This window comes from Ursus maritimus, unplaced genomic scaffold (assembly GCF_017311325.1).
Source record: "Ursus maritimus isolate PB19 unplaced genomic scaffold, ASM1731132v1 scaffold_14, whole genome shotgun sequence".
Lineage (NCBI taxonomy): Eukaryota > Metazoa > Chordata > Mammalia > Carnivora > Ursidae > Ursus > Ursus maritimus.
In genome coordinates this window covers 17,778,601-17,806,368 of record NW_024423786.1, presented here as the reverse complement: position 1 = coordinate 17,806,368, position 27,768 = coordinate 17,778,601, and the positions used below count along the sequence as shown (strand labels likewise).

The following is a 27,768-nucleotide window of genomic DNA, read 5'->3' as shown; positions in this document are numbered from 1 at the left end:
ACCCCAAAGATACAGATGTAGTGAAAAGAAGGGCCATATGCACCCCAATGTTCACAGCAGCAATATCCACAATAGCCAAACTGTGGAAGGAGCCGAGATGTCCTTCAACAGATAAATGGATAAAGAAGATGTGGTCCATATATATATAATGGAATATTACTCAGCCATCAGAAAGAATGATTACCCAACATTTACATCAACATGGATGGAACAGGAGAAGATTATGCTAAGTGAAATAAGTCAAGCAGAGAAAGACAATTATCATATGGTTTCACTTATTTGTGGAAGACAAGGAATAGCATGGAGAACATTAGGAGAAGGAAGGGAAAAATGAAGGGGGGAAATCAGAGGGGGAGACGAATCATGAGAGACTATGGATTTCAGGAAACAATCCGAGGGTTTTAGAGGGGAGGGGGATGGGTTAGCCCGGTGATAGGTATTAAGGAGGAGCATGGAACACTGGGTGTTATAAGCAAAGAATGAATCATGGAACACTACATCAAAAACTAAGGATGTACTGTATGGTGATTAACATAATATAATAATAAAAAAAAGAGAGAGAGAGAGAGAGAAAAGATATACATAAGTCTGATCATGTAATTCTGCCATAACCCCCAAACCTGGCTTAGACCGCTTCTCTGGCACCACACGGCTTATAGGAGGAAATGATTACATCCTAAGCCTGAGAAGTATTTTCTCATCGGGACTCCCCCCTCCCCCCCACAATTTCATGAAGTCTCGTGAATACTACCCCTTGTTTGCTTTTCTCCAGTCACACATGCTTTCTTTTAAATGCTTTTATGCTGCTTCTTGTCTTGGCGCCTTTGCAAACACTGTTCCCTATGTCTGGTTAATGTGTACTGAACCTTCAGCTTTTGGCCACTTCCCTGAACCTTGGGTCCGATTGGGTGTTCCCGTAAATGATGATACATCTTCTGTGCCTGCTTTATAGCATTTGACAACTGGCCAATGACACATTTGTGTGCTTATTTGACTAATTTTCTCCTCTAGTAAGCTCAGAGACTGTAAGCTCTCTGGAGGTAGGGAGAAGGTCTTGATAGTGCCTGATTTACTCACCGCTAAATTCCTAGAGCCTTCAATCACTCCTGACACAGAGTAAATATTCGAAATTGATACTCGCTGAATGAACACATGACTGTATGCCTCTAGAGAGTCACTACAGAAGAACTGGGAGTAGTGAAGGCAGGTTGCAAGGCACTGAGGATTTTAGAAATTATAAGAAAATAAATTCAGAAAGTGTGCATACTATTACACACATACACATGTATATACCTATACACGTATCTGTGTATTTATGTGCCATATAGAAATCTATCTATATATATGCACATGTATATGCATATGGTTGACCTGTGAAACACAGATTTGAACTGCATGGGTCCACTTATTCGAAGATTTTTTTTAAAATACAGCACAGTATTGTAAATGTATTTTCTCTTTCTTATGATTTTCTTAATAATGCTTTCTTTTCTCTAGTGTACTTTATTATAGTAATATAGTATATAATACATATACAAAATATGTGTTCATTGACTCAGCTGTTGGTAAGGCTTCTGTCAATAGTAGGCTCTTAGCTAAGTTTTGGGCGAATCAAAAGTTACACTGGATTTTCCACTTTGCATGGGGTTGGCACCCTTATCCCCCATGTCGTTCAAGGGTCAACTGTGTAAATATATACGTGGAAAAAAAGAAAGCTGAGACAATAGAAAGCGAGATGAAGAGAATTTAGAAATTCCTAGGATAAGAGGACTACAAATGTACTTTTACTGTGAAGAAAGAAATTAAGAAAGAGGGAGATACTGAAGATAAAGGTGGGGAGAAAGGGAAGGAGGAAGGGAGAGAAAGAGAATGAGAGAAAAGTTACTGAGAAAAGTCTTTGAATGAGTACAAACAAGGGCAATGCTCCCAACCCATTTTGCTTGCTAATCCTATCTGTAAAAATTTTGGGCCATGACCCTCAAAGTAGATAGGACTTGACCGATAGCATTGCTCAGTAAATTTAATCTGCCTTTACTAGGCAAAAAAATAAAAATAAAAATAAAAAAATTGCAGCTTTGCTGGAGATTTTAATATGTAAAGAAAGCAGGCTAGGAAGTGGTTATTAGAAGGTCTTAAAGATATTTAAATAGTGAGGTAATCTCATCTGCTCTGAGATACAGGCTGGAGGTAGAACTCAAAGGTCCAAGCAGCTGGGCAACTGACCGCTTCTAAGATTAGCAAGCATGACACTAAAGTAAAAATGTCCCGGTTAACCGAACAAATATTCACCTGAAGCTCAGACCTTCTGATCTGAGTATCACAGAACAGAGACAGGCGATTTCAGATATCTTCACATGCTATGAATTAGCGTTAACAGCTAACCTTTCACTACAAATATAGAACTATTAGGGATATTGGACGAACTACAAAACATTTAGTGTGCGAGGTTTTTTTTTTTTTTAAAGATTTATTTTATTTATTTGACAGAAAGAGAGACAGCCAGCGAGACAGGGAACACAAGCAGGGGGAGTGGGAGAGGAAGAAGCAGGCTCCCAGGGGAGGAGCCTGATGTGGGGCTCGATCCCAGGACTCTGGGATCATGTCCTGCGCCAAAGGCAGACGCTTAACGACTGAGCCACCCAGGCGCCCGTAGTGTGTGAGATTTAACAGCTGTAAATGAGCAAACCTATCTTCATGACTATGCCAAGATGAGGAATAGTTTCAAAAGCAAGGCTAACAACTTAGGAATCACACAGATTCCAAAACAAACATATTGACTCTCAAAAAATGCAAACTCTGTACATTGTAAAATTTTGAGCTAATTGGGTATTTTCTTCCTAAATTGGTTCTTCCAGTAAGATCTAAGAGGCCCACAGGGCATTTCACACAACATAAAAATAAACAATATTCAGTAAATGGATGGAGTAATTGTTTCTCAAAAGAAAACCTTCAATAACCCATGCTTCCCCACAGAGATCCAAAGTGAAAATTTTATACTACTTCAGTATAAATGAAATTGCTTTCTAAGCTTTCTGGGAACACGTTTTGCTGCAAATGGATGGAGCTGAAAAGGTAGATAACAATGAGTGTCTCTAAGTCTTGGCACAAAAAGTTAAACAAAGATTTATGAGATTAACATTCAGAAATGTGGGACTCCAGTTTCCTTTGAAAAATGTAGAATTTAAATCACTGTGACATTTTTGACTCCTTGATCAGTTTTATAATATACCTTTATATATCTCCTTTTATCACACTTTCCTTTCCTGGTAAAAGAGGTTAATTATTTTACTTAACTCTGTGCAGTCTATGGTTAGTTTGGGATAAGTAAAGTTAATTGCTCTAAGCTGCTCTAATGGTCCATTCTATAAATTCAGTGATGGCACTGAATTTATGACTGTTAAGAAAAGCTGTTTGTTCAGAAAGTTGACTGCTATGTAGGCAACCTGACCTGTACTTTATGATGACATATAACTACTCATAATAACACAGCATGTTTTAGAATGGGAACAGTAGAGGATTATGCATGCGAGGCAGGACTGCTGAATATATTGTTTTACCCTTGCCTATGTTCTGAATATTACGGTAATTTATTCAACTTGAATTTTAACAAACACGCCGCAACTCTACATTTTCTCAGGAAGCACATCTCAGTGGAGATGAAATCACATGAGATCGTAGTGATTAAACTGCTGTATAGAAAATAACAAGGCTATTTTGGACTTCACTTTCTGAGTACATATTCGAAGAGATGGATGCTTACAATTAGCCGTCAGAGAAAAGTACTCACAATGCATATATTGTAGGATAAATAATGACAGTTAAGAAAAGCAAATATAAATCGATGAAAATGCACGAGAAAGTAAGGGTAGTGAAAAAGAGCACAACGTGCATGTTCTCATTGCAGCTCCCTCGCAGCCCCAAACGCTTGGTGAAAGAACTTCTGCCCCTTGAGTTCAAAGATAACGAACGTACACACACTATTTAGGAAAATTATATTAGAAGTTTCATTCTTTTAGTTATACCATTTTGGGCTTCGTCTTATAAATTCAACAGTGTTAGGTTAGTGATTTATTGGTCGGAAAATCTCCAAGGAAAAGAGAGGCAGAGCGGAGAAGATTCAGCAGTTAATTATCCTATTTTTGACTAAGCACTAGGCTAATACTATGTGGCACTGTTATTTTGTTGGACACACAGATTACATGGAACAGGCATCTGAGGTCCTAGAAAGATGTACTTTTTCCATATCAATTAACATTCTTCATATTCATGAGAAGAGAATCGACGGTAAAGGAACACAATCGTTACTTTTATAAAACCTTTCCAAAAGCATGTCTATCATGACGAATAAATCTGGAGCTCAATTTTTGTTACAACGGTGATGCAATAGTTTTTCTTCTAAAACGGACTCGAGCCAATAGAACAAAAGGCCCTTAAAAGGGGATTTTCAGTTTGAATTATTATATAAAACTACTCATCTAAGTAATTCATGGGGCCAAGGTAATCCATTTGAAACATTTAAATCCTTATATAAAGAAGTATCTGCAAAAAACAATAAATATTCCTATGTATGAGGGAGTAAACCAAACAAGAAAAATAAACAACTCTCTAATGGCTCATGTATTTAAAAGAAAACCTCAAAGGGAATACTTAAAGGTTCAAAGCGGCAGCCTATTTGACACTATTCTTTCCTGCTTGAGAGATAGACTCATAAGTGAAATCAATGAAAATCCGAATGTCAGTTGTATTACTTATACTATACATAGAGCTGATTCAAAACTGCCTAAGTGAGCAGCATGGTTTTCTGATACTTCATCCCTGAATTAGACAGACCTATGCACCCTGGCTCAAATGTACAACCCCAGGCCCCTCCTGTAAGGGCGAGGTCCCTTACTGCATGGTAAAGAGAACATCAAAATACATTCTTTCTCTATAGGAAGGCAGACACCAAAGAGAAAGAAAGGGAGCCCAACGCAGGGTTCCATCTCAGGGCTCTGAGATCATGACCTGAGCCAAAACCAAGAGTCAGATGCTTAACCAACTGAAACACCCAGAGCCTCTGGGAACCACACTTTGAGTAACAGTATTCTAAGCTATGCCTACGGGATTATCCCTCCTTCAACTTTAATTTGTGAAACAAAGACAAAAATGATGCTTAGTCCATTCATTCCAGTAGTTACTCTGAAAAGATGGTTGCAATCCCTTCTGCCAGGATTTCTGGAGCCACTCAGTTTCCTGTCCGTCCCTGAGTCAGTTTCTGCAACGCATCTAAAAATTCTGAGTAATATTCTTGATTGAGTCCTTAGCTACAGTTCCCAAATCCCTAAAGGATATGAGCAACCACAAATTGGTGCCACATACATAGTATCTTTCAATATATATTTGTCATCTTAACTAATATGAAGGGGTCAGAAGCTATCTGCCATATAGGGAGGACAAGGTTTTATCACAAATCAAGAGTGGTCCCAAAACCATCTGCCTTGATATTGTGTTCTTGCAAGATAGAATGGTTCTGGTCCCATCATCCTAATTCCAACACTGTCTTCTATTTTAGATATTCATCCATGTATAACTGGCCATTTACTTCTGCAGTGTAACTAAACTTGCTGAGATACAGAGTTCTTTGAATATTTGAGAAGTGCGAGAACTCTATGCAGAACAAATACACAGACATAAACAACAATTACAACGAATGTGATACAATTCAAGTTGAATCTGCAGACATCAGGTTGGCAACTCCTGCTAGCAATTCAACTCATCCCATCATAACAAGACTGTGTTCGAAAGCTTTTTATCTCGGATGCTTCGGTGTTAGTCTTTTTAGGTGCACCTTATTAAGATTTTCCTTCATGATGACTGTGTACATTTGGTGACTAGCCCCTTAAAAATTATCTTGCACAAAAATAGAGTGGTAGTGAAAATACTGAGAATGAACTGGTGGTTGCCAGAGGGGAGAGGTATGGAGGGAGGGGCAAAATGGGTGAAGGGGAGTGGGAAGTACAGGTTTCCAGTTATGGAATGAGTAAGTCACGGGGGTCAGAGTCATGGCATAGGGCATATAGTAAATGGTACTGTGATAGCATTGTATGGTGACTGATGGGAGCTACAGTTGCGGTGAGCATAGGTAACACATAGACTTGTGGAATCACTATGTTGCACACTTGAAACTAATGTAACATTGTGTATCAACTGTACCTCACTTAAAGAAAAAGAGTAGTAATGTTGCACTACTCAAAAATGTAGAGTCTTAGGTCACACATTCATTCACAACCTGCGGTGGGTTGCAAACTGTTTTCTGAGAAAAATCTCAGTCCTAACAATCTGCACTTTCTCGTCCTTCCTCCATGCAGACATATGATCATTGTCTATTCACACAGGTTCTGGTGAGCCACCACACCTTTAATCAGATGATATAAACTTTACTATTAGTTCAAATGACTCTTTGTAAGCACTGACTCTCCGTCTTCACAGCAGCCCCTCCTGTGTACCCTACATTCTTGACACCAAACGTAACCTTGAAACAATTTCCATCTCAAGCTCACTAAAAACATACATGTGAGAGATAATATGCATGGAAAATTAGCTAGAAGAATGTAGTCTACTTCTTTCTCAAGAGCCTTAAGTCTTAACACTTGGATTGCAAAGAATAAGAAAAAAAAAACCCTTTAACATTCATTGAGAAGTCATTGTATTTTTAAAAAGATTTTTAAAATTTAATCATTTGAGAGAGAGAGAGAGAGAAAGCATGAGCAGGGGGCCGGGTCACAGGGAGGGGGAGAAGCAGACTCTCCACTGAACAGGGTGCCCAACCCGGGGCTCGATCCCAGGACCCTGGGATCATGACCTGAGCCAAAGGCAGATGCTTAACTGACTGAGCCACCCAAGTGCCCCAAGAAGTCATTGTATTTTATGAATGTGCACTGTGAGTACTATATGACTCAATGGTCCCTTCATGACAACCCATTGGATTTGGATATACATTTACATTTTTATGCCTAGGAAGAGCTGCATATCTCCTTATCAAATGGTCTCATTTCACCTTATGGACATCAAGGATTCTGTAATTGGCAGTATTTTTGTCTGCTTATTTTTAGCAGAAAGCTCTGAGCCAAAATTGTGCATCTCAAATACATGAATGGATCCACTGGCTCATGTTTTGTAAACTTCCCTCAGATACTCATCCAACAAGGATTTACTGAACACGTACTATGGATCGTGCTCTATAAGAGGCAGTAAGGACACCCTAGTAAGAATTTAGGCTGTCCTAATTAATATAACTTACATTCTACACAAGTGGAATGCTGGCATCTTTTTTTCTCCACATTTTTTTCCTCCTCAGTGTGTACTTTGATAAACTGTCTCAAGTTCTTTGAGGAATGAGACATGATATAAGTAAATGAAATAAACTAGGAGACATCAAGTTATTAAAATGAGGCTAAAGTAATAAAGAAATAATAAATAATAAAAATAGCGAGGTATCAGTATTTTAAGTACCTAGAAAAACATATAATTTGTATCAGGTTTTAAAATACTACCATTTTTTCAAGTAAATTAAGTAACTTAATAAATACTGGAAATAAAGTGCCTAATAAAATCTTTTTTTTTAAAGATTTTATTTATTTATTTGAGAGAAGAGACAGCCATCAAGAGAGGGAACACAAGCAGGGGGAGTGGGAGAGGAAGAAGCAGGCTCCTAGCGGAGGAGCCTGATGAGGGGCTCGATCCCAGAACGCCGGGATCACACCCTGAGCCGAAGGCAGACGCTTAATGACTACGCCACCCAGGCGCCCCATAAAGTGCCTAATAAAATCTTAAAAGTAAAGTTAAACATGCCTCTTTCTTTAGTATTTGAATGTAAAAGGTCAGGCAATAATTTTTTCCCAAACAAGATAGATTTTTATCTATTCAACCTCAATTATAGATTTTTTTTCAGGACTTCATACTCACAAAGGGTCAAACACTCTCATCTTACAGAAAATGCTCTAGGAATAAAATCTTCATTAAGATAGAATTTTAAAATATCACAAATAAAATCAGGAAGTGGAAAACAGGTCAAAGTACAAAATCAATTGTTTTTAAGTTTGTTAAGCAGTAAGAAATTTAACTCAGTGCACCAACTCATTAGAACTTATATAACAGATCATAAATTATGAATAACACCTTCCAGCATCAGAATGCGGGAGGCAGCAACCATCACTACTGAAACACATGTTTATTTCTTTTTTATGGAAGTGCAACGGCACCTCACCTAATCATCCATTCAACCATCCATCCGTCCACCCATCTATCCACCCCCATTTCTGTTAAAGTTTCAGGGGGGGGGGTGAAGAATTAGAATAAGGAAATTATTTATTTTCAAAAGGAAGCCTCAAGTAGAAATTTATTTAAAAAGCAAATTTTTGTATATTTTTAAGAAACTGTTGTGGTGAATTAAATAAGAAAATTATAGGGGTGCCTGGGAGGCTTGGTCAGTTAAGCAGCTGACTCTTGATCTCAGTTCAGGTCTTAATCTCAGGGCTGTGAGTTCAAGCCCTGCTTTGGACTCCAAGCTGGGCATAGAGCCTACTTTAAAAAAAAAAAAAGAAAAGCAAATTATAGATATATTTAAGAAATGGAAACTGCTCAAAAGAGAATTAAATTCACTTCAACAAGTATTTTTTGAGGACTTAAATTGCACCAAGAGTTTTGGAAAATAAGAGTAGAATTATCCCCTACCCTTTGAAGACTTGAAATCTAATGGCTCAGGGGCATACCTATAGTTCATGCACAATTAACCATAAAATGTAATCATTTGGTAGGAAATTTTTTATACCTAAGGTACAAATTTATCCAACTCTACCTTCAAGATACGTAGTATCTTTTTTCTCCATGTCACCCACTGTTACCCTAAGTCAAGCCTCCAGTCAATATGGTCCTGCCAACTACAAACCACTTCCTAACCAGATCTGCGCTCCCTCCCTTTCTCTCTTCAACCCACTCTCCATACTTTAGCCAGAGTTCTCTTTGAACTAGGTCATGTCACTTCTCTGCATTAAGACCTCTGATGATTCTTATTCTATTTAAAATAAAATCCAACATTTTTACCATGGTATTTAAGGATCCCATCTCCGAGACTTCATATTTTATTTGTTTGTTTGTTATTTTTTTTCCTGAGGCTTTATATTTTGTTCCTCTCCTGATCCATACATGACACCTCTGTGACACTGGTTTCCTCCTGATTCTCAAATCAGTCAACCTCAATCCCAGCTCTGGGCCTTGGTTCTTGTTGGGGTGTCTTCCTGGAAGGCACTTCTTTCAATTCTTGGCATGATCCATTGCTTCTCACCATTTAGTTTTCTGCCCCAGAGTTACTTCCTTAATGAATCCTTTTTTTTTTTTTTTTAATAAAACTCTGTGTAGGGGGCGCCTGGGTGGTGCAGTCGTTAAGCATCTGCCTTCGGCTCAGGGCGTGATCCCAGCATTCTGGGATTGAGCCCCACATCAGGCTTCTCCACTATGAGCCTGCTTCTTCCTCTCCCACTCCCCCTGCCTGTGTTCCCTCTCTCGCTGGCTGTCTCTCTCTGTCAAATAAATTAATAAAATCTTAAAAAAAAAAAAAAAAACTCTGTAATTCTATATATATTTTTCTTTATGGCTAAATAAATTATCTTTTTAATTTATATGTACTCTGCCTCTCCCTTTTGCAATTTCTATGAGGTCTTTTCAACTTATCTGCATTCTGTATTTCCCTTCTGCAAGTCCCATGAGGAAGGGACCGTGGCTGCCTTGTTCATGTGGTTTCCTCAGAGCCTAGGCAATGCATGGCACGTGGGAGGTGTGCCAGATTGCACTTCCCAAAGGTAGCCACAGTTAGATTTCCCATCCCACCTGCTCCCCTAGAATCTTGCTATTGTCTCATCAAGAGGTAGAGTCTAATTGCCCTCCCTCTGAATCTGGTTAGCTTGGTGATTCCTTAATAATTAGTGTAATGCTAGAAAAGTGGGGTGTTGTGTCTTCTGAGCCTCAGGGACTCACCTTCCATCTTGCTACCCTGAATATTCACTCATGAACTCATTAGCTGCCTTGTAAGCATTTCAGCTCCCTAGAGCCACCATGCTGTGAGGAAGCGCAAACTAGCCCACGTGGAGAAACCACACGGAAAGACCTTGTGACTGCCAAAGAGAACGCAGGGCATAGCCAGCTCCCAGCTGTTCTGGCTCTAGCCACTACCAGACCACAGTCATGGAAGACAAGCTAAGCTAATACCTAGTCAAGCTTGGCCGAGCCTTTTCCCAATTTCTGACCCACGAAACAGTGAAATCGAACAAAGTGACTATCTTTTACACCATAGGCTCTCAGGGTGATTTGTTATGCAGCAATAGTTAATGGGAACTGTAGATGTTAAATAAATATTTGAGGAATAAATGAATGTTGAAATGAACAAATATGTATGGAACAGAGTCTGAGGGTACAAGGATAGATAAGCAAAAGGCTCTCTGAGAACCCAGGTCAGATGGCCTTCTGCACAAACAGTTCTAATACACTGTGTTAGATGATACAATGGGATAAAGAAACCAGCCAGAGGAAATTACAAGAGCAAAAAAATGCAGGATGAAATGAGAATTCTGTCCCTTTCTCCTTTTTAAAAAAATTTATTCAAAAGGCAATGGTATGCACCCCTGTCCTGTAACTTGGTAGTGTTGAAAGAGTCAATATTCTTACTCTGAACGAAAGCATCTGATTTTTCCTATCTTAAATGCATTATCAGGGAAAAAAAGCAAAGGTGTTATATGATGATAGTACAAGTTTCTACAATAGCATTAATATATTTTTTCTTTCAATTTTCAGTGAGAACAAGGATACAGAACATTGACTGGGCTATAGGCAAGTGTGTGTGGGATTTGGGGGCTTGAGTGAGAAATGTTCTATGACCAAACAGATGCGGTATGGCGGGATACACCCAGTAAGTAAAACATTTACCCTGAGTATGGGTATGAATTAATTATGCGGTTCTAACAAGGAACTGGCTTCAAACAGATTCCAATGTCTAGCATATTCAAATTCATTAACCGGCTTTCCCCTACCAAAATCATGACACTGATAAAATATTTTTTAAAGTGGCCTTAACTTTAATGATTCATGAAAATATAATTTGAAATACGGATTTAAGAACCACACGGTCATCTGCAAAATTTACCCGATATGATTTTTGAAAACAGCAATTCCAGGACGCCTAGGTGGCTCAGTCAGTTGGGATCCAGTCCCGCAGCTGGCTCCTTGCTCAGCGGAGAGCCTGCTGCTCCCCCTGCTTGAGCTCCCTCTCACTCTCTCTCTGACAAATAAATAAGTAAAATCTTAAAAAAAGAAAGAAAGAAAGAAAGAAAGAAAGAAAAAAGCAAGCAAGCAAGCAGCAATTTCCTGGAGTGCCTGGGTGGTTCAGTGGGTTAAGCATCTGACTTCAGCTCACGTCATGATCTCAGGATCCTGGGATTGGCTGCATTGGGCTCCGTGCTCAGCAGGGAGTCTGCTTGTCCCTTTCCTTGCTCTGCCCCTCTCCCCACTTGTGTTTTTCTCTCTCTCTCTCTCTCAAATAAATAAAATCTTTAAAAAAAGAAAGCAATTTATTTAACAACATTTAGGTAAAATTTATTTATTTAAGAAGGTTTAAATAATGGAAAACTCAACTGAGAGTTATAAAAGACAAAAGTTTTTACTCACATTTCTTTTTGACCCAGTCTCCTCCTAAAGTACTCCTCCTAAAATACTCCTAAAGTATTTGAGCAACATGATGGAAACAGTTAATATTAAAAGCAACATGAACGGCAACGGTATGGTACCTTTTCCTGAGACTATATCTAGAAGCTGCTATAGGAGGTGCTTCACACACACACTATTTATTTTTATCTTTGCAACCTGAGTCCCCTGAGATAAAGAAACATGAGTGAAATGGAGCAACAGAGTTGGACATGATTTTTCCAAAGGAAACTTCGTCCTTTCTTTGCTCGTCAGGGAAGGTCAGTATTTTTGTCCGATCGTTGGGAGGAGTATGTGCCAAGCAAATACAACCTAACAGACTGGCTAACTTTGCAATAAGGCCCCATTTCACAAATAAGGAACAAAAGACTCAGAGGTTAAATAACGTGCTTAGCTCCACCTACGTGGTAAGTGAAAGAGCCAAGATTTAACCCACACCTTCCCGATTCTGACGTTTTGCTCTTTACACCCGCTAAAATTAAGTCAAGAAGGAAATCAAACCTACATTTGCTACATCTGACACAGTGAATAATGTTACTTAGTATGCTGCATGCCCATCAGGCATAAATGATTCATGTAAATAATGATACAAATACATACGCAGAAACTTAAGTGTCTGTGGTTAATGGAAGAAGCTCTGTAGGCATGTTCTGGTGGTTGAAGAGTGGGGGACGGCAGAGAGGAAGTGATTGGGATGGCTTCCCAAGAGCCCTACCCAACCCAAAGGTCTGGATTGTATTGATTCTTCTCTTGATTATCTTCACTGTTAAATATTAGCTTAATCTTCTCATAGGATATGGGATGTAAGGGGCAAATATACCCTTTCCTCTTTTCTTTACAGCTGGAAGCATGAGAGAAATGGAGGTGTGGGTAATGGAACCCAGACAGGGAAGGGGGCTGCTCTCTCCTCTCTGAGACTGTTGTATACTTACTTAGGTATCTCAATCTCCCCTTTCATAAAAATGATCATCCAATGTTCACCTCCTTTGAAGGAGAGAGATGGTTCTCTATCTGGGGAAGAACTCAGGTCAGGCCTTCTTATTTTCCTGATCATATACGCACTTTAGCCCAGACACAACTGGAATAAATACCCAGTTCCACCTCTGTCTATGCCATCCACCATTTTGTTCAGATGGTGTTTTCCCTTCTCTTTTGCTCTGTTAGATTTTATAGATCCTTCAAAACATAGCTCCAGGGTTGCCTCCTCTGAGATGCCTCTCCTTCTGTGGAGCTGATTTTCCAGTTCCCAAGGCTGAGACAGCATCTCTTTTCTCTGTGCTTCTTCCTTGCTTCCATACACCTCCATTATAGACAAGGTGGCAGTGTCCAGTTTCCTCAGGCCAGTACAGTTTATACGTATTGTCTTGAAGGTAATTGCTAGCAGTGCCCCCTTTCTCTTTTAAAATGTGTCAGTGTATAGAATGAATTACATGGTCACCTTGATCATATAGTGTAACTGGTGGTTAACTTTTCCAAACTCTGAAGAGACTATGAGTGGGCTCTTTAAGTGCTCTTGCTATTTCGTATTCATCTGTGCATTCCCAGTGCTGGGAAAGCCCCCACTGCTGATTAAAGACAGATTAGGGGACAACATGTGTACCTTCCCTATAGCTATGGAACAGGGATGTCAATCTCTATTCAGCTAATATCCAAGTCCTGAAAGTGGCAACAACACACATATTACATAAAATTCTCCTTTGATCTTCTAAGTTCTCCAGTTCAAGATTAATTTGGAGCTAAAGGTACAGGGGCAAAGAATTACCCGAGATCTTGGCTGTTTGCCCAAGGGTAGATTAACTGAAATGCACTGAGCTTCCATACCTATCAGGTAGTTGTGAGGTAACAGCTGTTTAGACGGGCAGACTGAGGATGAAAAGGAAGATAACAGAATCCAGCTCTTCAGGTAAAAGGGGCAACAGAAGGCAGACAGAGAAGGGAGCAGCATTTTGAACAGTACGACACAAAAAAACTAGAGTCTACTGTGACGAGAGAGAGAGAGGAGCCAAGAAATGTGGGGGAATGGGGAAGGGATGGAGACAGAAACTTTGGCAAAGGAATCCTTGTTCTTCATCTAAGAGCTTGAAACAAGAGGAAGTGCCACCTACCAGATCTGCTGGTAGTAACAGAGCTCCTAGACACATCTTTACAGAGCAAGACTGTGGTGACTGGTAGTAGCAGTGGTAGAAATGCCAAGTGGTTCTTGCTCTGACAGAATTATTCTGGTTACTGGCAAAAGTTTTGCTTCTGCTTCTCAGTGCTGTCATGGAATTGCTTCATGTTTCACAGAAGGCAAAAGTGACCTGTTGGGAGCATTTCTTGAGCCTTTCAATTTCTCTACAAAGCTACTCATGAATTCAGGATGAGGTTAATGTAAGATTGCGTTAAATTTTTGCTTAAAAAATTAAAGTATAATTTATACATAGTGTAATTCACCCCTTTTGGTATGTAGTTCTGTGAGTTTTTATAATCAGTGTGGTCATGTAGCCACCGCTACGGTCAAGAACTAGAACAACTCCCTCACTCCTAAAAGTTTCCCCATGTCCTTAAATAGTCAACCCCTCCACCCACTCTGGCAACCGTGACCATTGTTTTCTGTCCTGAAGGCTGTGCCTTTTTCAGCAGTCATATAAATGGACTTATACAGAAAATAATTCTCACTGCATTTTTAAAGCCAGTTTCTAACTATATGTAAAAAGCATGTTAAGAATTGGTTAATACATTTTAAAAGCATTATGTGGATTATGGCTATTAATATTTGGGAAAAAAATCTTTACTATTTCTTTCTTTAAAAAGCATTTAAATTTCTATAATATTAAATGCTGCCTAGAACATTTGAAACAATTTTAATGTGTTTAATTAGAAGTAATGGGCCATTCTTTGACTCTCTTTCGAATTAAGGCTATTGCAATAAAATATTTACTATTATAAGTAATAGCATTCAACTGAAAGCCCCATTTTTAAAAATAATTGGCTAATGCATTGTAAGTACCACTAAGTGATAGAGAAAAGCTAAACATTCTTTAAAATATGCCAACTGGCTATTTCTTCTTGAATAACATGCCTGCTTGCATTCTCTAGAGTCTTTTCCAATTTTACTTTGCTTAAAGGAGAAAAAACATCCTATTTCAATTTGTCTTTTTTGAAAATATGTGGATTATAAGCGAATGAATGAATGAGTACAAGAACACTAAAACACTGACAGCTGGCGTACTACCACTGAAAACTCAAAGGGGCAGGGCATTTCTGTTTATTCAGACAACCTGCTTCGTACAAGCGGGAAAAAAGCACAATAACTTTTCTCAGTAGTGGATGATACAAATACAAAACAAAACAAGACAAAAAGTAAACAACAACAACAACTTTGCTCAGTATTGATGCTAGCAATTTCAAAGATTAGAATATTTGCATACCAGGGGACTTATCATTGACCTTTACTTAGTAAATCGATTACTTTTAAATGATGACTGTAAGCCATTTATCTAAGTCTATGAAAACAGGTTTCCTCTACCCTATAACTTAAGTTTCCATCAGCGTCAGAGATAAGGTATTGACCCTCTATGATTTAATGTTACGTACCTTCCAAGACAATTTTATTCAGTGCCATGGTTTCAGCTACCATGTCATGCTCAGAACACCTAAAAGTCTATCTGTTGCTCAAGCCTGTCTCTTGAGTTCCAGATCCATTTAGTCAACATCTGTATGCTCATATATCCAGTTGGGTCTTCAACAAGCACTTCAAACACCAACAATCCCAAACAGCACTCACATTTGTGCTTACTCCTGTTCTTTCTGTAATGTTGCCTGTCTCACTGAATAGGTCCACCATGCTCCCTGATGTCTAAGCTGGAAATTTAGGATTCATCCTTGACTCTTACCTTTTCCTCAAATCATTAATCTAATTAACACCTAGGTCCTGTGGTCTTAACCCCTTTGTCTAACTCCTTAACACTTCTCTCCCTTCTCATTGCCATCTGTTTAGGTCAGGTTATAATACTCTCTTGTTCAGATTGGTGAATTTTTACTAATTGAGATTCTGGCCTCAAGTCTTTCTGCCATTCCAAGTCATATTTGCTGTTGCCACCATTGTGATTTTTTTTAAAAGAACATAATCAAAATTAAATTTGGTCTTCTAATTCTGCTACTTTGATTTTACTCTGTTGCTTCTCAGCACCTGTGGAATAAAGCCCAAGCTTCTTGATTTGGCTTACATGTCATTCCGAGTAAGATCCCTGCTCACCTCTACAGCCCCACTCTGTCTGCATCTGCCCTCACGAGGCACTTTACACTTGAAGTAAACTGAAGCTACATAAGTTCCTAAGCCACTCTTTGCCCTGTGCCTTTATATATGCTCTTCCTCTGCCTGAAATATTCTTCTTTGGTAAACTCCAGTCATCTTTCAAGTCTTGCTGTACATATTACATTCTCCAGAAAGCCTGCTCAGATCTCTAATTTATAGATGGGGCCTTCTCTGATAATCACTGAACATACTGTAGTGTCCCAGTTGAGTTTTATTGTAACTGCTGAGTGTTGCCTGTCTGTATACCCTGAAAAGTACAAACAAGAGGATGGACTTGTCTGATAAAAATTAAATATCTGGTGCCTAGCACAGAGTAGGTACTCAAAATATTTTCCAATGAATGAATGAGCACTTGATTTTGAGACCTCAGGAATCACTACCAGCATTATAAGCTCTTATAATCTATTCAGAGCAGCTTTTCTAACACCTCTGCTGGGAAGTAATACCTTTATTACCTTAGTTTGAAATGCTCTCTCGACCTCAAAGCAATAACACTGATTTCTTCAAAATGATTCTGTAATTAAGGTGTCTCACTGACTTAGACCCCCATTACTACTGCTGACGCATTAATTACAAAGCTGTTACTGTGCTGATATAAAAACTTACAAACCACGTTGAGTATAATTGTTCAAATGCATTGTGTGATATACATAGTAGACATATTTATTAGTTTATACAATTTTTAGGACATCTTTAATCCTTAAATTTTTTTTCCCCTAATTTGACTTTCTTTTTTTTTCATGACCTAGGCTCTACATAATAAAGTATATGTATGTATTGGCTTAATCAAGTTTATTTGCCACCAACATTCCCTACACTAGGCTGGAGAAAGCTTTCCTACTTACAAGTTTCTCATTCACTGACAAACCCAAGTTCATATTAAAAACAAAACCAAAAACAAACCTAAAAAGCTAATGTATTTAAAAATCTCGCCATAAATACCCTTTCAAAATTTTGTCTTCTCCTATATTTTCTAATGTGTCAATAAATTCATTTGTCCCCCCAAATGAGATTTGAATCTGCATGTTTTAAGTTGGAACAGCCAATGATTGAATATGCACAATAAATCTATCATTTAAAGTGCTTCCCCAATTTGGCTTAAGACTGCAGACCAAGTCAAGAGGGACAGACATGGGCCTTTCCCTGCCAAGTGATGGCTGAGGCCCACTCTGATTTCACATGAACTTGGAGAAGACTCAAAAGTACAACTTGGTCAATAATTGCTTCTAGCAGCATTTTCCCTAAGCATCAAGGCTCTGGCTCATCAGTGCTTTCGCTGTCCAAAGAGATAAAAGTGAAATCCAAACCACCAGACTTGGTGCTATGTACTGAATGCTTGAGTCGCCCCAAAATTCATGTTAACCCCTAATCCCCAGTGTGATGGTATTAGGAGGTAGGGCCTTTGGGAGGTGATTGAGTCATGAGCGGGGGGTTGGGGGGGGAGCTCATGAATGGGATTAGTGCCTTTATGAGATCCCTGAGAGCTCTCTTGCTCTCTGTCTGCCATGTGAAGACATAAGAAGATTGCCATCTGAAACCCAGAAGACGCCCGTTATCAGGACTTGACCAGGCTGGCACCCTGATCTCAGACTACCATGCCCAGAACTATGGGAAAAAAATTTCTGTTGTTTAAACCATCTGGTTTATGGTACTGTGCTATAAAAGCTCAGACTAAGATACTTGGGAGAGACTTCTTCTTAAATATGTTTCCCCTTTTTAACCCTGTTTTTATACCTAAAATTTTCCTTATTCATAGAAGAGATGTTGGAAATATTTAACTCTAAATGGAGGTCAGTAGTCCTCAAATGGACAGAAGTAACATTTATGAATATGATACATTGCTAGAGTAAATCATCTTCCTCTTTCTACTTAAAACATAATCCTGGGGCGCCTGGGTGGCCCAGTTGTTAAGCGTCTGCCTTCGGCTCAGGGCGTGATCCCAGGGTCCTGGGATCGAGCCCTGCATCGGGCTCCCTGCTCCGCTAGGGAGCCTGCTTCTTCCTCTCCCCCTCCCCCTGCTTGTGTTCCCTCTCTCACTGGCTGTCTCTCTCTCTCTCCGTCAAATAAATAAATACATAAATAAAAAATCTTTAAAAAAAAACAGTAACATAATCTTAATTAAAAAAATAATCCTAATTTCTCACTGGATACATACATGCCCACCAAAACAAAAACAAAAACAAAAACACCCCCATATTCCTCAGCCTCCCTTGCATTTAAGTTTGGCTTGGGAACTAAATTCTGCCCGGTAAGGCATAAAAGAAATTACTGTATGGAACTTCTGGAAAGTTCCTAAAAAGGGGAAGAGGTATACTCTGATTTCTGGTCTTCCTCCATCCTGTTACCGGGAGATGACACTGAGAAGCTGAAGCCCTGGGAGCCATCTTGACTCAGGATTATGAAAATAGTGGAACAGCAAGAGAAAAGGGGTCTGTGTCCCTGATAATTGTGGATTCCAGGTAGTCCTAACTGCCTACCTTTAGAGACTTCAATCAGCTAATGAGCCACCCAACCAAAAAGCAAAAAGCTTCTATCTTTCTCAGTCAGTGTTACTTATAACATTTTATTTGTAATATATCTTTATTCTCACTCATCAGTATATCTGCAAATATCAGACATTATGCTAAATGCTCACTATATAGCAACTATGTATGGTAGGAATTATGATCTCTTTTATGAGTGAGGAAAGTAAGATTCGAAAGTGTTACATAATGGACCTAATGGCACCAAAGTAGTAAGTGGCCAAGTCAGAAACCCCAGATCAGGTTCCGGAATTTATACTCCTTTTTCTTGCATTACCCCATTACTCTATAACGTGGGAGTAAATCCCTCCTTGTGTGCCTGTAGCTAAAACTCTTAATCTTCTTATCTACTCTTGAAATTAAGATTAAAAACCTCTGCCTCCTGTAGGCACTACTGTGAGGACAAGTGGGTTTATTATTGTGTAAAGTACTGAAGTCGTTGGGATTTAGCCACTATTTAATTTATGTACACAGTTAAAACTATTTAAAACTTTTCCGAACACAAAAAGTCAGCAGTTATACAAGAAGACTTAACTTCCAATATAGCCAAAATTAACTAATTTGTGCCACAAGCCTACACTTGTTTCAACTGGTTTACAAAATTAAACTCCAAATCACTAATTAACTTCCTGTTCCAGAAATCTACTCTGTGAGGCCCAGCATTTAGCCGGATTGTGTTTAACCACTCAGCTCACAACTTTGCCTTGTCATCCTGCTGTGGCTGCCTTTTAAGGGCAGTGTCTCCCATTAAATACTGGAGGAATTGCAATTTGTGTTGTCATACCAACTCACGGAAATACTTGGTGCCTCGGTAATATAAAAGCAGTTCAACTCGGTTGTCTGCAATAAGACTTTGTAATTTTGAAAAAGTAAATCCACATTTCTTGGCCTATGGTTTTATTGGCTGTTTTCCCTCATCTCCAAAAAGAGTAATTTGGACTCTATGACTGCAAAAGCTAAGACCACCTCTACAATTCTGGGCTCCCTATACAACATGTGGCATTTAAAATACTTAGTGGTTATGTCTAGAGTCAAACAGACAGGGATTAAAATCCTGGCTATGTGACTTTAGGCAAATTATATAATTTAAGTTTTGTTTTTCTCATTAGTAAAATGGAGATGATAATATGATCTATAACACATCATAGAGTTCCAGAGAAGTTTAAAAGAGATAATGAGTGTAGAGTTCTGTATCAGTTTCCTCTTGCTTCTATAATAACTTACTATACGTTTAGTAATTTGGCCTATAATAACACAAATTTATTATTATATAGTTCTGGAAGTCAGAAGTCCAGCACAGGGATCACTGGACCAAAATCAAGGTATTGTCTGAGCTATGTTCCTTGGGAGGGTTCAGAATTATTAAATTCTCCTTCAGGTTGTTGATAGAATTCAGTTCATTGTGGCTATGGGACTAAGGTCCCTCTTCCCTTATTGGCTGTCAACTGAGGGCTATTCACATCTTAGGGAGTCATCCAAAATCCTTTGCTCATGGCTTCCTTCCACCATCTTCAAAGCCAGAAATACTAAATGAAGTCCGTCTGAAGTCTGAAATCTCTCCTGCCTCATCCTTAATTATCATACATCTCTGATCAACGCTTCTGCCTTCCACATCCTCTTATAAGTATTCAGGTGATAACTGTGAACCTACCCACATAATCCAGGATAATCTCCCTATTTTGAAGTCATCTGCTTAGTAATTTTATTCCATCTTCAACTTTAATTACTTTTTTTGTCATATATCTAACATAATCATAGGTTTCTAGGATAAGGACATGGACGTCTTTGGGGTCAATACTCTATCACAAGCTTTGAGCATAACACCTGGCATGTAGTTAAGTGCTCAATAAATAATAATAGCTAATACTTATGTTTACTCACTGCCAGCTAGTGACCTAAGTGCTGTATAGATATTTATGTATTTCATCTAGCTAACAACCCCCGTAACATACAAATATCATCATCCACGTTAATTACGAGAAAATGGGTGGCTCAGTTGGTTAAGTGGCCAGCTCCTGATTTCCACGCAGGCGGTGATCTCAGGGTCCTGGGATGGATCCCCCTGTTGGGCCCCACGCTCAGCAGGAGTTTGCTTGAGGATTCTCTCTCCCCCTCTCCGGCGGCCCCTCCCCCCACTTGGGCTCACTCTCTCTAGAATAAATAAATAATTTTTTTCAATAAGAAAATGAGTCAAAGAAATAAAGCTTTTCATTGAGCAAGTAAAAGGCAGAATGAATTGAACCCAGGTAGTCTGGCTCTACAAGTGGTACCTTTATGCCTCATTCTTCCTCTTCATTTTAAATGTTATTATAACAATGGGGAAACCAAGAAAGCCTTTGCTTAAACTAACACCAGGAATGCCAAATTATTTCAATATAAGACCACAGCAATATTGGTATTTATGTGGCATATGCTCTCATCTCTTCTTTGTTCTAGGATATGGGCTCACCTAGGTCCAGGACTATTTCTTTATCATTCTACTTTGAGTCTTACCAGATGACTGGGGAGGAAAATCCTTGCTAAAATAAGGTATTCTGTATGGGAAGAAGTTAAAAAATATTACTGTCTTCCATTTTTCAACACCTCATATTCTACTCATTTCATACTGAAAACCTACTTTGACATCACCATGAAAAGTAAGAAGAAAGCAAATCACCATTATTTTGGACAACAAAATACCTTTCATTCTCCTGCACGATCACGTCTCCTCTCTTCCAGGAACAGAGTGGTTTGGGGGAGGCTCTAGGTTTACAATCCAAGCTGACCATGCTGCCCACCTGCACCTGAATCAACTTTTTCATTGGAGTCTTCGAAAAATCTGGAGCAGAAGCTGAAAGGAAAGAAAGAAGAGAGAACAAGAATGTATTATTTAATTAAATAAATAATTATTTATGAAATAAATTAGAATTTAGTATTTAAAAATTCCTGTAGGTTCAAAGGTTGACTTTATAACCCCTTTTAAAGTTTCCCAGCACACAGATATCAGTACTTGATTTACTTAATTGACTGGGTACCACTCACAGGATTTCAGTGCTCAAAAAGTAATTCCTACTATTGTGTTTTCTAGAAAGTTCTAAATCTTGGGGCGATTATTTTATATAGGAATTTTTGAAGTTTGCTGTGAAGTTTTAAAACAGCTCAATCGTGAGCTTATTAAAATGAAAAATATTTATCATAGAATGTTCTTGGAAGTTAGTTCCATGCAGACAACAATAGAGTCAGTCTCTCTTGCGATCTCTGAGACTCAGCACATGGCACAGTGTCTGGCACTCAGTAGGCCTCAGTAAATGTTTTTAGAATGAAGGCTGAATACTGAATTATTATTCTCTTGCATAAAAATTATCAAGATCTATTATAAAATTTTCATATGGTTAGGTTTAACTTCTTAGTTGGAGAAATATATAATATGAGTTATCACATTAAACATGATAATATGTAGAGAACATTCTATCTGCTCATAATGCATACAATGCTGACCCTGAAACAACACCTGAACATTCAAGATACATAATAATGTATCATTTGAATGAAATGGTTCTTTAATCAGAAAAAATCACTCTTACTTTTATTGCAAATGTGGGAAAAGTTAACCAAACACAGTGCATTTCTCCTAATGTCTAATTCTCTGTTTTATGGAAAATCCCAGTGAATAAAATTTATTTATTTTTTTGGAAGTGGAGATCATATACAGAATTATATTCTGTGGTTATATATAAGATTGTGGATAAAGAAGATATGTTTACCCAAAGGCTGTTGGCCTTAAAACTTAAGATCTTAAAAGAATACCTTTGATGAAAAAAAAAAAAAACCACAAAACTTTATATTTGAATGAACTATAATTTTTTAAAGTTTGTTTTTAAGATTTTATTCATTTACTTGAGAGAGAGAGAGAGAGAGAGCGCAAGCAGGGGGAGCAGCAGAGGGAGAAGCAGGCTCCCCACTGAGCAGGGAGCCCAATGCAGGGCTCGATCCCAGGACCTTGGGATCATGACCTGAGCCAAAGGCCGATGTATAACCAACTGAGCCAAGCAGACACCCGTGAACAGTATAGATTTTTAACATTTTTTTTCCCATACAAAAGCCTCATACAGCATGTTGGGTAGGAAATTATCTACTTTACCATGAATGAACTGTCACTCATAAGGCTAATTTAATACAAGAGTATAGCCATGCTTCAACTTAAGACTATGTACAAATTCCACTCTCTTTTTGTGGTAATACCCCACTTCTCTGTCATGGATTAGAGTAGCCAGATTTTCAGTTGATAACCTGCCCTTCCCAGACTTTTGGCCTCCTAGTGCAGATGATGTTTTTCTAACCTCCAAGCACCAGGGATGAGAAACCTGCTTCCCATTAAACCGGGGTTTCTCGGTGTGGCACCTGACGTTTGGGGCTGAATAATTATTTGTTGTGAGAGGCTGTCTTGTGCACTGTAGGATATTTACATAGTAGGATTATTTGTGGGTAGCCTTTTTGACCTCTACCCACAAGATGCCAGTAACACACACTGGCTCCCTTCTTCTCCTATCTGTCTCCAACACTGTGACAACCAAAATGTCTCCCAACATTTCCAAATATTTCCTGAGAGCAAAATCATCCCTGATTGAGGACCAACGCGTTAGATCCATTGGGCCTTCCAACCTTTGGGCCATATGGATTGGGCCACCCATGGGTACGTGACCCACATCAGCTCTACTGGGCAATGACATGCTGGACTGTGATTTCTCTCAGGGCAATTCAGAAAGCCGTGCTTCTTCCATTAGATTGACCATGGTCATGGAAACTGAATGTGCTGGGGAACACCATGTAGGTCCTGATGATGGTGATGACGCTTGAGCCCTGGATCATGTTCTGCTCAGATCCAAATCTGTACTTTATTTTTTTTTTAAAGATTTTATTTATTTATTTATTCGACAGAGATAGAGACAGCCAGCGAGAGAGGAAACACAAGCAGGGGGAGTGGGAGAGGAAGAAGCAGGCTCCCAGCAGAGGAGCCTGACGTGGGGCTCAATCCCAGAACTCCGGGATCACGCCCTGAGCCAAACGCAGATACTCAACGACTGAGCCACCCAGGCACCCCCCAAATCTGTACTTTAATTACATGGAGCAATAAATTTCATTTCTTTTTTCTCTCTTGTGTATGTCATACTATGCTATGCTCTGACAATTTTGGTTGATTTTCAGGCATTTGCCACTTAGGAAGTGTTTTTCTGGATAATTGCCCTAAACACAAGATGACATTTTCTATCTTCTTATATACTTAAAGTGCAAGAAGAAGAAAATAATTCAGAACTTCAAATGGTTGAGCCTTGTTAATTAAAACTTCAGTATGCCCAATGTTGGATGCTTCAAGCAGGGTCGCTAAAAACTAAAGCAGCTCCTTGTGGATCAATCAAGTATTGTTTTGAATTCTGTTTACTTTTCTGGCCCAGCAACAGAAAACACCAAATTCACTTCCTCTCTTAAAAGACATTGCTTAGTTTGTAATAGCAGAGCTGGATAAGGATGTTTTAGGTCAATACCGTTTTATCACTGTTTCTCTACCTTAAACTTTGAGGCTTATTCCAGCCACGATTGCTGCTTTTCCTTAGAAATCATTAAAAAATATCCCCTGATTAAAAACCCTGAACAATATGATTACAACACTGTAGATAATATAGGAATATAATAGGAGAAGTAAATACTTTTGGTTCTAGCAAAAATGGAGGATTTCAGGGAAAAAATAGGACAGGAGAAGCTTAGTCTTACCTACAACCTTAAGTTCAGCACTGGAATAGACGAGACCGTGTTTGTTTTCTGCGATGCACTGGAACATGCCAGAATCAGTCACGTTTAGGTTCGATATTGTAAGGGCACCATTCTCTATCTGTATTCTCTCCTAGGTGATAACAAAAATCTCTTGCATATAAATGTAGATATCATTTTAAAAGAAAAATGAAAACCACTATTATTTTAATCATACACAAACCTCCTTCATTTTCTTCAGAGTATTAGGCAATCTGACCTGAAATAGTAACATTTCCTTATTTGAAAATCTGAGGCAGATTTAACATAACAGCCACACATTAGAAATACTAATAAACACCCTTCAGTCCAAATGTCTATCGGTAAAATAAATAACGAAACACGAGGTAAAATACTGTAGGCATTTCATTTTTCCCTATGGTTAAAGTCGCAGACTTTTAAAAATGTATCATGTTTCCATCCCGTCAACTGGAAAGGTTTTCACCATTTTTGTAATCATGCAAATTAAAGACATTATAAATTCTGTGCATTAGAAAAGGTTCTGGAAAATACATTTATTAAGGTTTTTAGGTAGTATGACAGGTTATACATAGAAATGTGAAGGAATCTAATTGACTTAGCACGTAATTTTTTAAAAGAGCAAAAATTACATGGCTTAAGAAAGAAAGTGATTGAGAAAATAAGTACTCATGTAAGAAGGTAACCACGTAACAATGCATTTAGTCTCCAGAGGCCATACCAAGTTGCCAAACAGGGAAAAAGAAATTATATTCCACATTTGATTAGTGTCAGGTCTTCTCTAATTTCAAAAGCAAAACAAAAAATAGTATATCAGTTTTAGACTAAATTCACAAAATCATCTTTTCCCAGTGAAACTCATTTGTTGAAAATATTTCCTTCTTGGCATACTGGGTACTTGATTTTATATTTTTCCCCCCTTCACCACTTTTTAGATGCAAATGAATGTATGCAAACTCAAGAGTTTACTTTGGCAGTAGGTATGAGGAGGGCATTTATTCAACACAAAATGAAGGGAGGAAGGATAACCAGACTCATTACCTTACCTCGAGCACAAGGGCTTCTCCATTTTTCAACCATCGGTAGGAGGGTTTGGGCTTACCACTTGCCCGGCATTCCCAAAAAAGATTGTCCTCCACTGCTATTTCTACATCTTTTATGAGCTGAACCCAATGAGGCTTTGCTGCAAGCAAAAGAAAAAAAAAAAATCAAACCACCCAGCAAATAAAAAATAAATACGTTATACAAATGGATATAAACACTGTGAGCAATGGATTAATATGAGCATAGCAGCTAAAATTATATTTAATACCCTATTTACTAAGTGGATATGGGAAACGTTTCTAGATTTGAGGACGGATGTTGCAATCTGTCACTTCCTAAGCCAAACTCATTATGCCTTCTCTGTTTTCAAAATTCTGGGCACTGTATTATGTTCTTTCTTTCTTTCTTCTTTTTTTTTTAAAGAGGGAGCAATCGGGGGTGGGAGGAACGGAGGGAGACGGAGAGAGACTGAATCTGAGAATCTTAATCAGGCTTCATTCCCAGCATGGAGCCCAGTGCTGGGCTTGATCTCATGACCCTGAGATCGTGACCTGAGCCGAAATCAAGAATCACAGGCTTAACCAACGGAGACACCCAGGCACCCCCGCACCGTATTATATAATTTAGATGTGTATTAGTAGCTGGTAATGCAGGTACACAAAATAGGCTCCTTTCCAAGTGCATTTCTGAATCATAAGGTCACAATTGATGACAACTTAATACATGAATGACAGCAGATACTAGTCTTAATTATGCACTAAAAATTAACATCCGTAGAAGGGAAACTTCTATAGCTGAGGAAAAAAACATTTCCCTCAAGTTAGAAATAACTTTTAATTAAATACAAGCCAATGAGCATCTTATGAACCTCTGTGTGAATTAAAATGAAGGCAGAGAAAGATGGATAAATTGGTTCAATTTGAATCATATGAGTTTTTATGAAAAAGAAGCAGCTCATGCAACCTTAAATTATGTATGCAAATCAGTGGCATCAAGTGGATTTATCACTTTCTCTTACATTTTAGAAGATATTTGGAAAATTCTTTTTACAGATGAAAGCAACATACCACTTACAACTAAAGCCACTCAATATACACAGTATATTCAGCCAAGTCTCAGCTTGCATTTTAGATCCAAAACTGGGAGGTGAGATGTCTTACTGGTTTCCCATTGCATTATGCATGTGATGTCTACTGTGGGATTCACATTTGCATCACCCATATGGAGAAACAGTTTATTTCTATTTAATTGCAACCATGGGAAGATTTGTCTTCCCATTCTATCTCATAAAATTGTTTTTTTTTAATAAAGGAAATTGAAATGAAAATATAGCTATTTAGCTTTTAGAGAAAATATACTGGTCTAAATTTTACCTTATTATTAGTATTATTTTTTACATAAATGATGTGCCCGGTCGAAGTGTAGTTCAGTCCAAAATCACTTCACTCTACTTATATTAAAGCACATTTTCTTGTTTCAGGAAATATCAGCCTTCATGGATTACTACTGTAAAGAGACTCACACATGAGTCCTTGACGAAGACTCAAGTTTCTAGCAAAAAATTCCACTGACTTCTTAATACTACTGTTCTTCTCCAAATGGGAGGATAATTTGCTGGACTGAAGCCAATCCTGAGATTACAACCTCCATGTTAACTGTGATTTCCCCTCTTATTCTATCATATGAGATCCGACTACTCTATCAGACCATTTCTTATAGGAAATATTAGAATGGATAACCAGAGAACAGCATGGCACTGATAGAATATACTAGTCTTAAGTCAGAAATGTAGAGTAACTTTCATGAAACACCCTATCTCATTAATTTCTGATTTATTTCTTGGGTATATATTATATTACCTACTGAATGGAATAAAGCATTAGTCTACTTTCTTTAGTCAGTACAGTGGATGATGTTGGCTGTCTATTGTACATCCATTTCCTCCTCTCTTTATTTGTAAAATAACTCCCATTTCTCATTGAACTATCCTTCCTTCCACCACCTCACACCGTCCATAAAATTTAGGAAAACCGGACGATATTCCTTGTTCCAAACAGAGGCTCTTAAGTTGTTTAAGCCAGCTCTCCTTGCTAGTGACTGGTTTAGGAATAAACCTGCAGGCAATGAGACTGGAGAAGGAGATTACAAGATGTTTTGGAGACAGGAAGATCGAACAAGGAGTGATGCCCTGGTCACTGTGGGCAGCCACTTTGTGACTCCACCAGAGACTATCATGCAGAGAAAGGGAAAAGACAGATAAGGGCAGAGCCAAAATCACAGGGAAAATGAGCAGGGGGGCTTGATTATAAGATACGTGAATACCAACTTAGCTTTGAATTTCTCGTCCTATGAGGCATACAATTGTTTATTATTTAGGCAGGGCTGCTGTTCCACAGAGCTAAAACATTCCTG

General features: G+C 38.5%; 1 protein-coding gene across 1 annotated transcript in view; it reads right to left on the bottom strand.

The window, feature by feature from the left end:
• Window positions 1-27,768, bottom strand: part of CNTN3 (contactin 3) — a 220,621-nt gene that overhangs the window by 67,230 nt on the left and 125,623 nt on the right. Inside the window, exons 7-9 of the mRNA XM_008703149.2 lie at window positions 25,359-25,495; window positions 24,298-24,427; window positions 21,229-21,379 (exon numbers count right to left, since the gene is read on the bottom strand). Of these exons, the coding sequence (XP_008701371.2) occupies window positions 21,229-21,379; window positions 24,298-24,427; window positions 25,359-25,495 (418 nt within the window). The remainder of the gene's footprint in view (window positions 1-21,228; window positions 21,380-24,297; window positions 24,428-25,358; window positions 25,496-27,768) is intronic.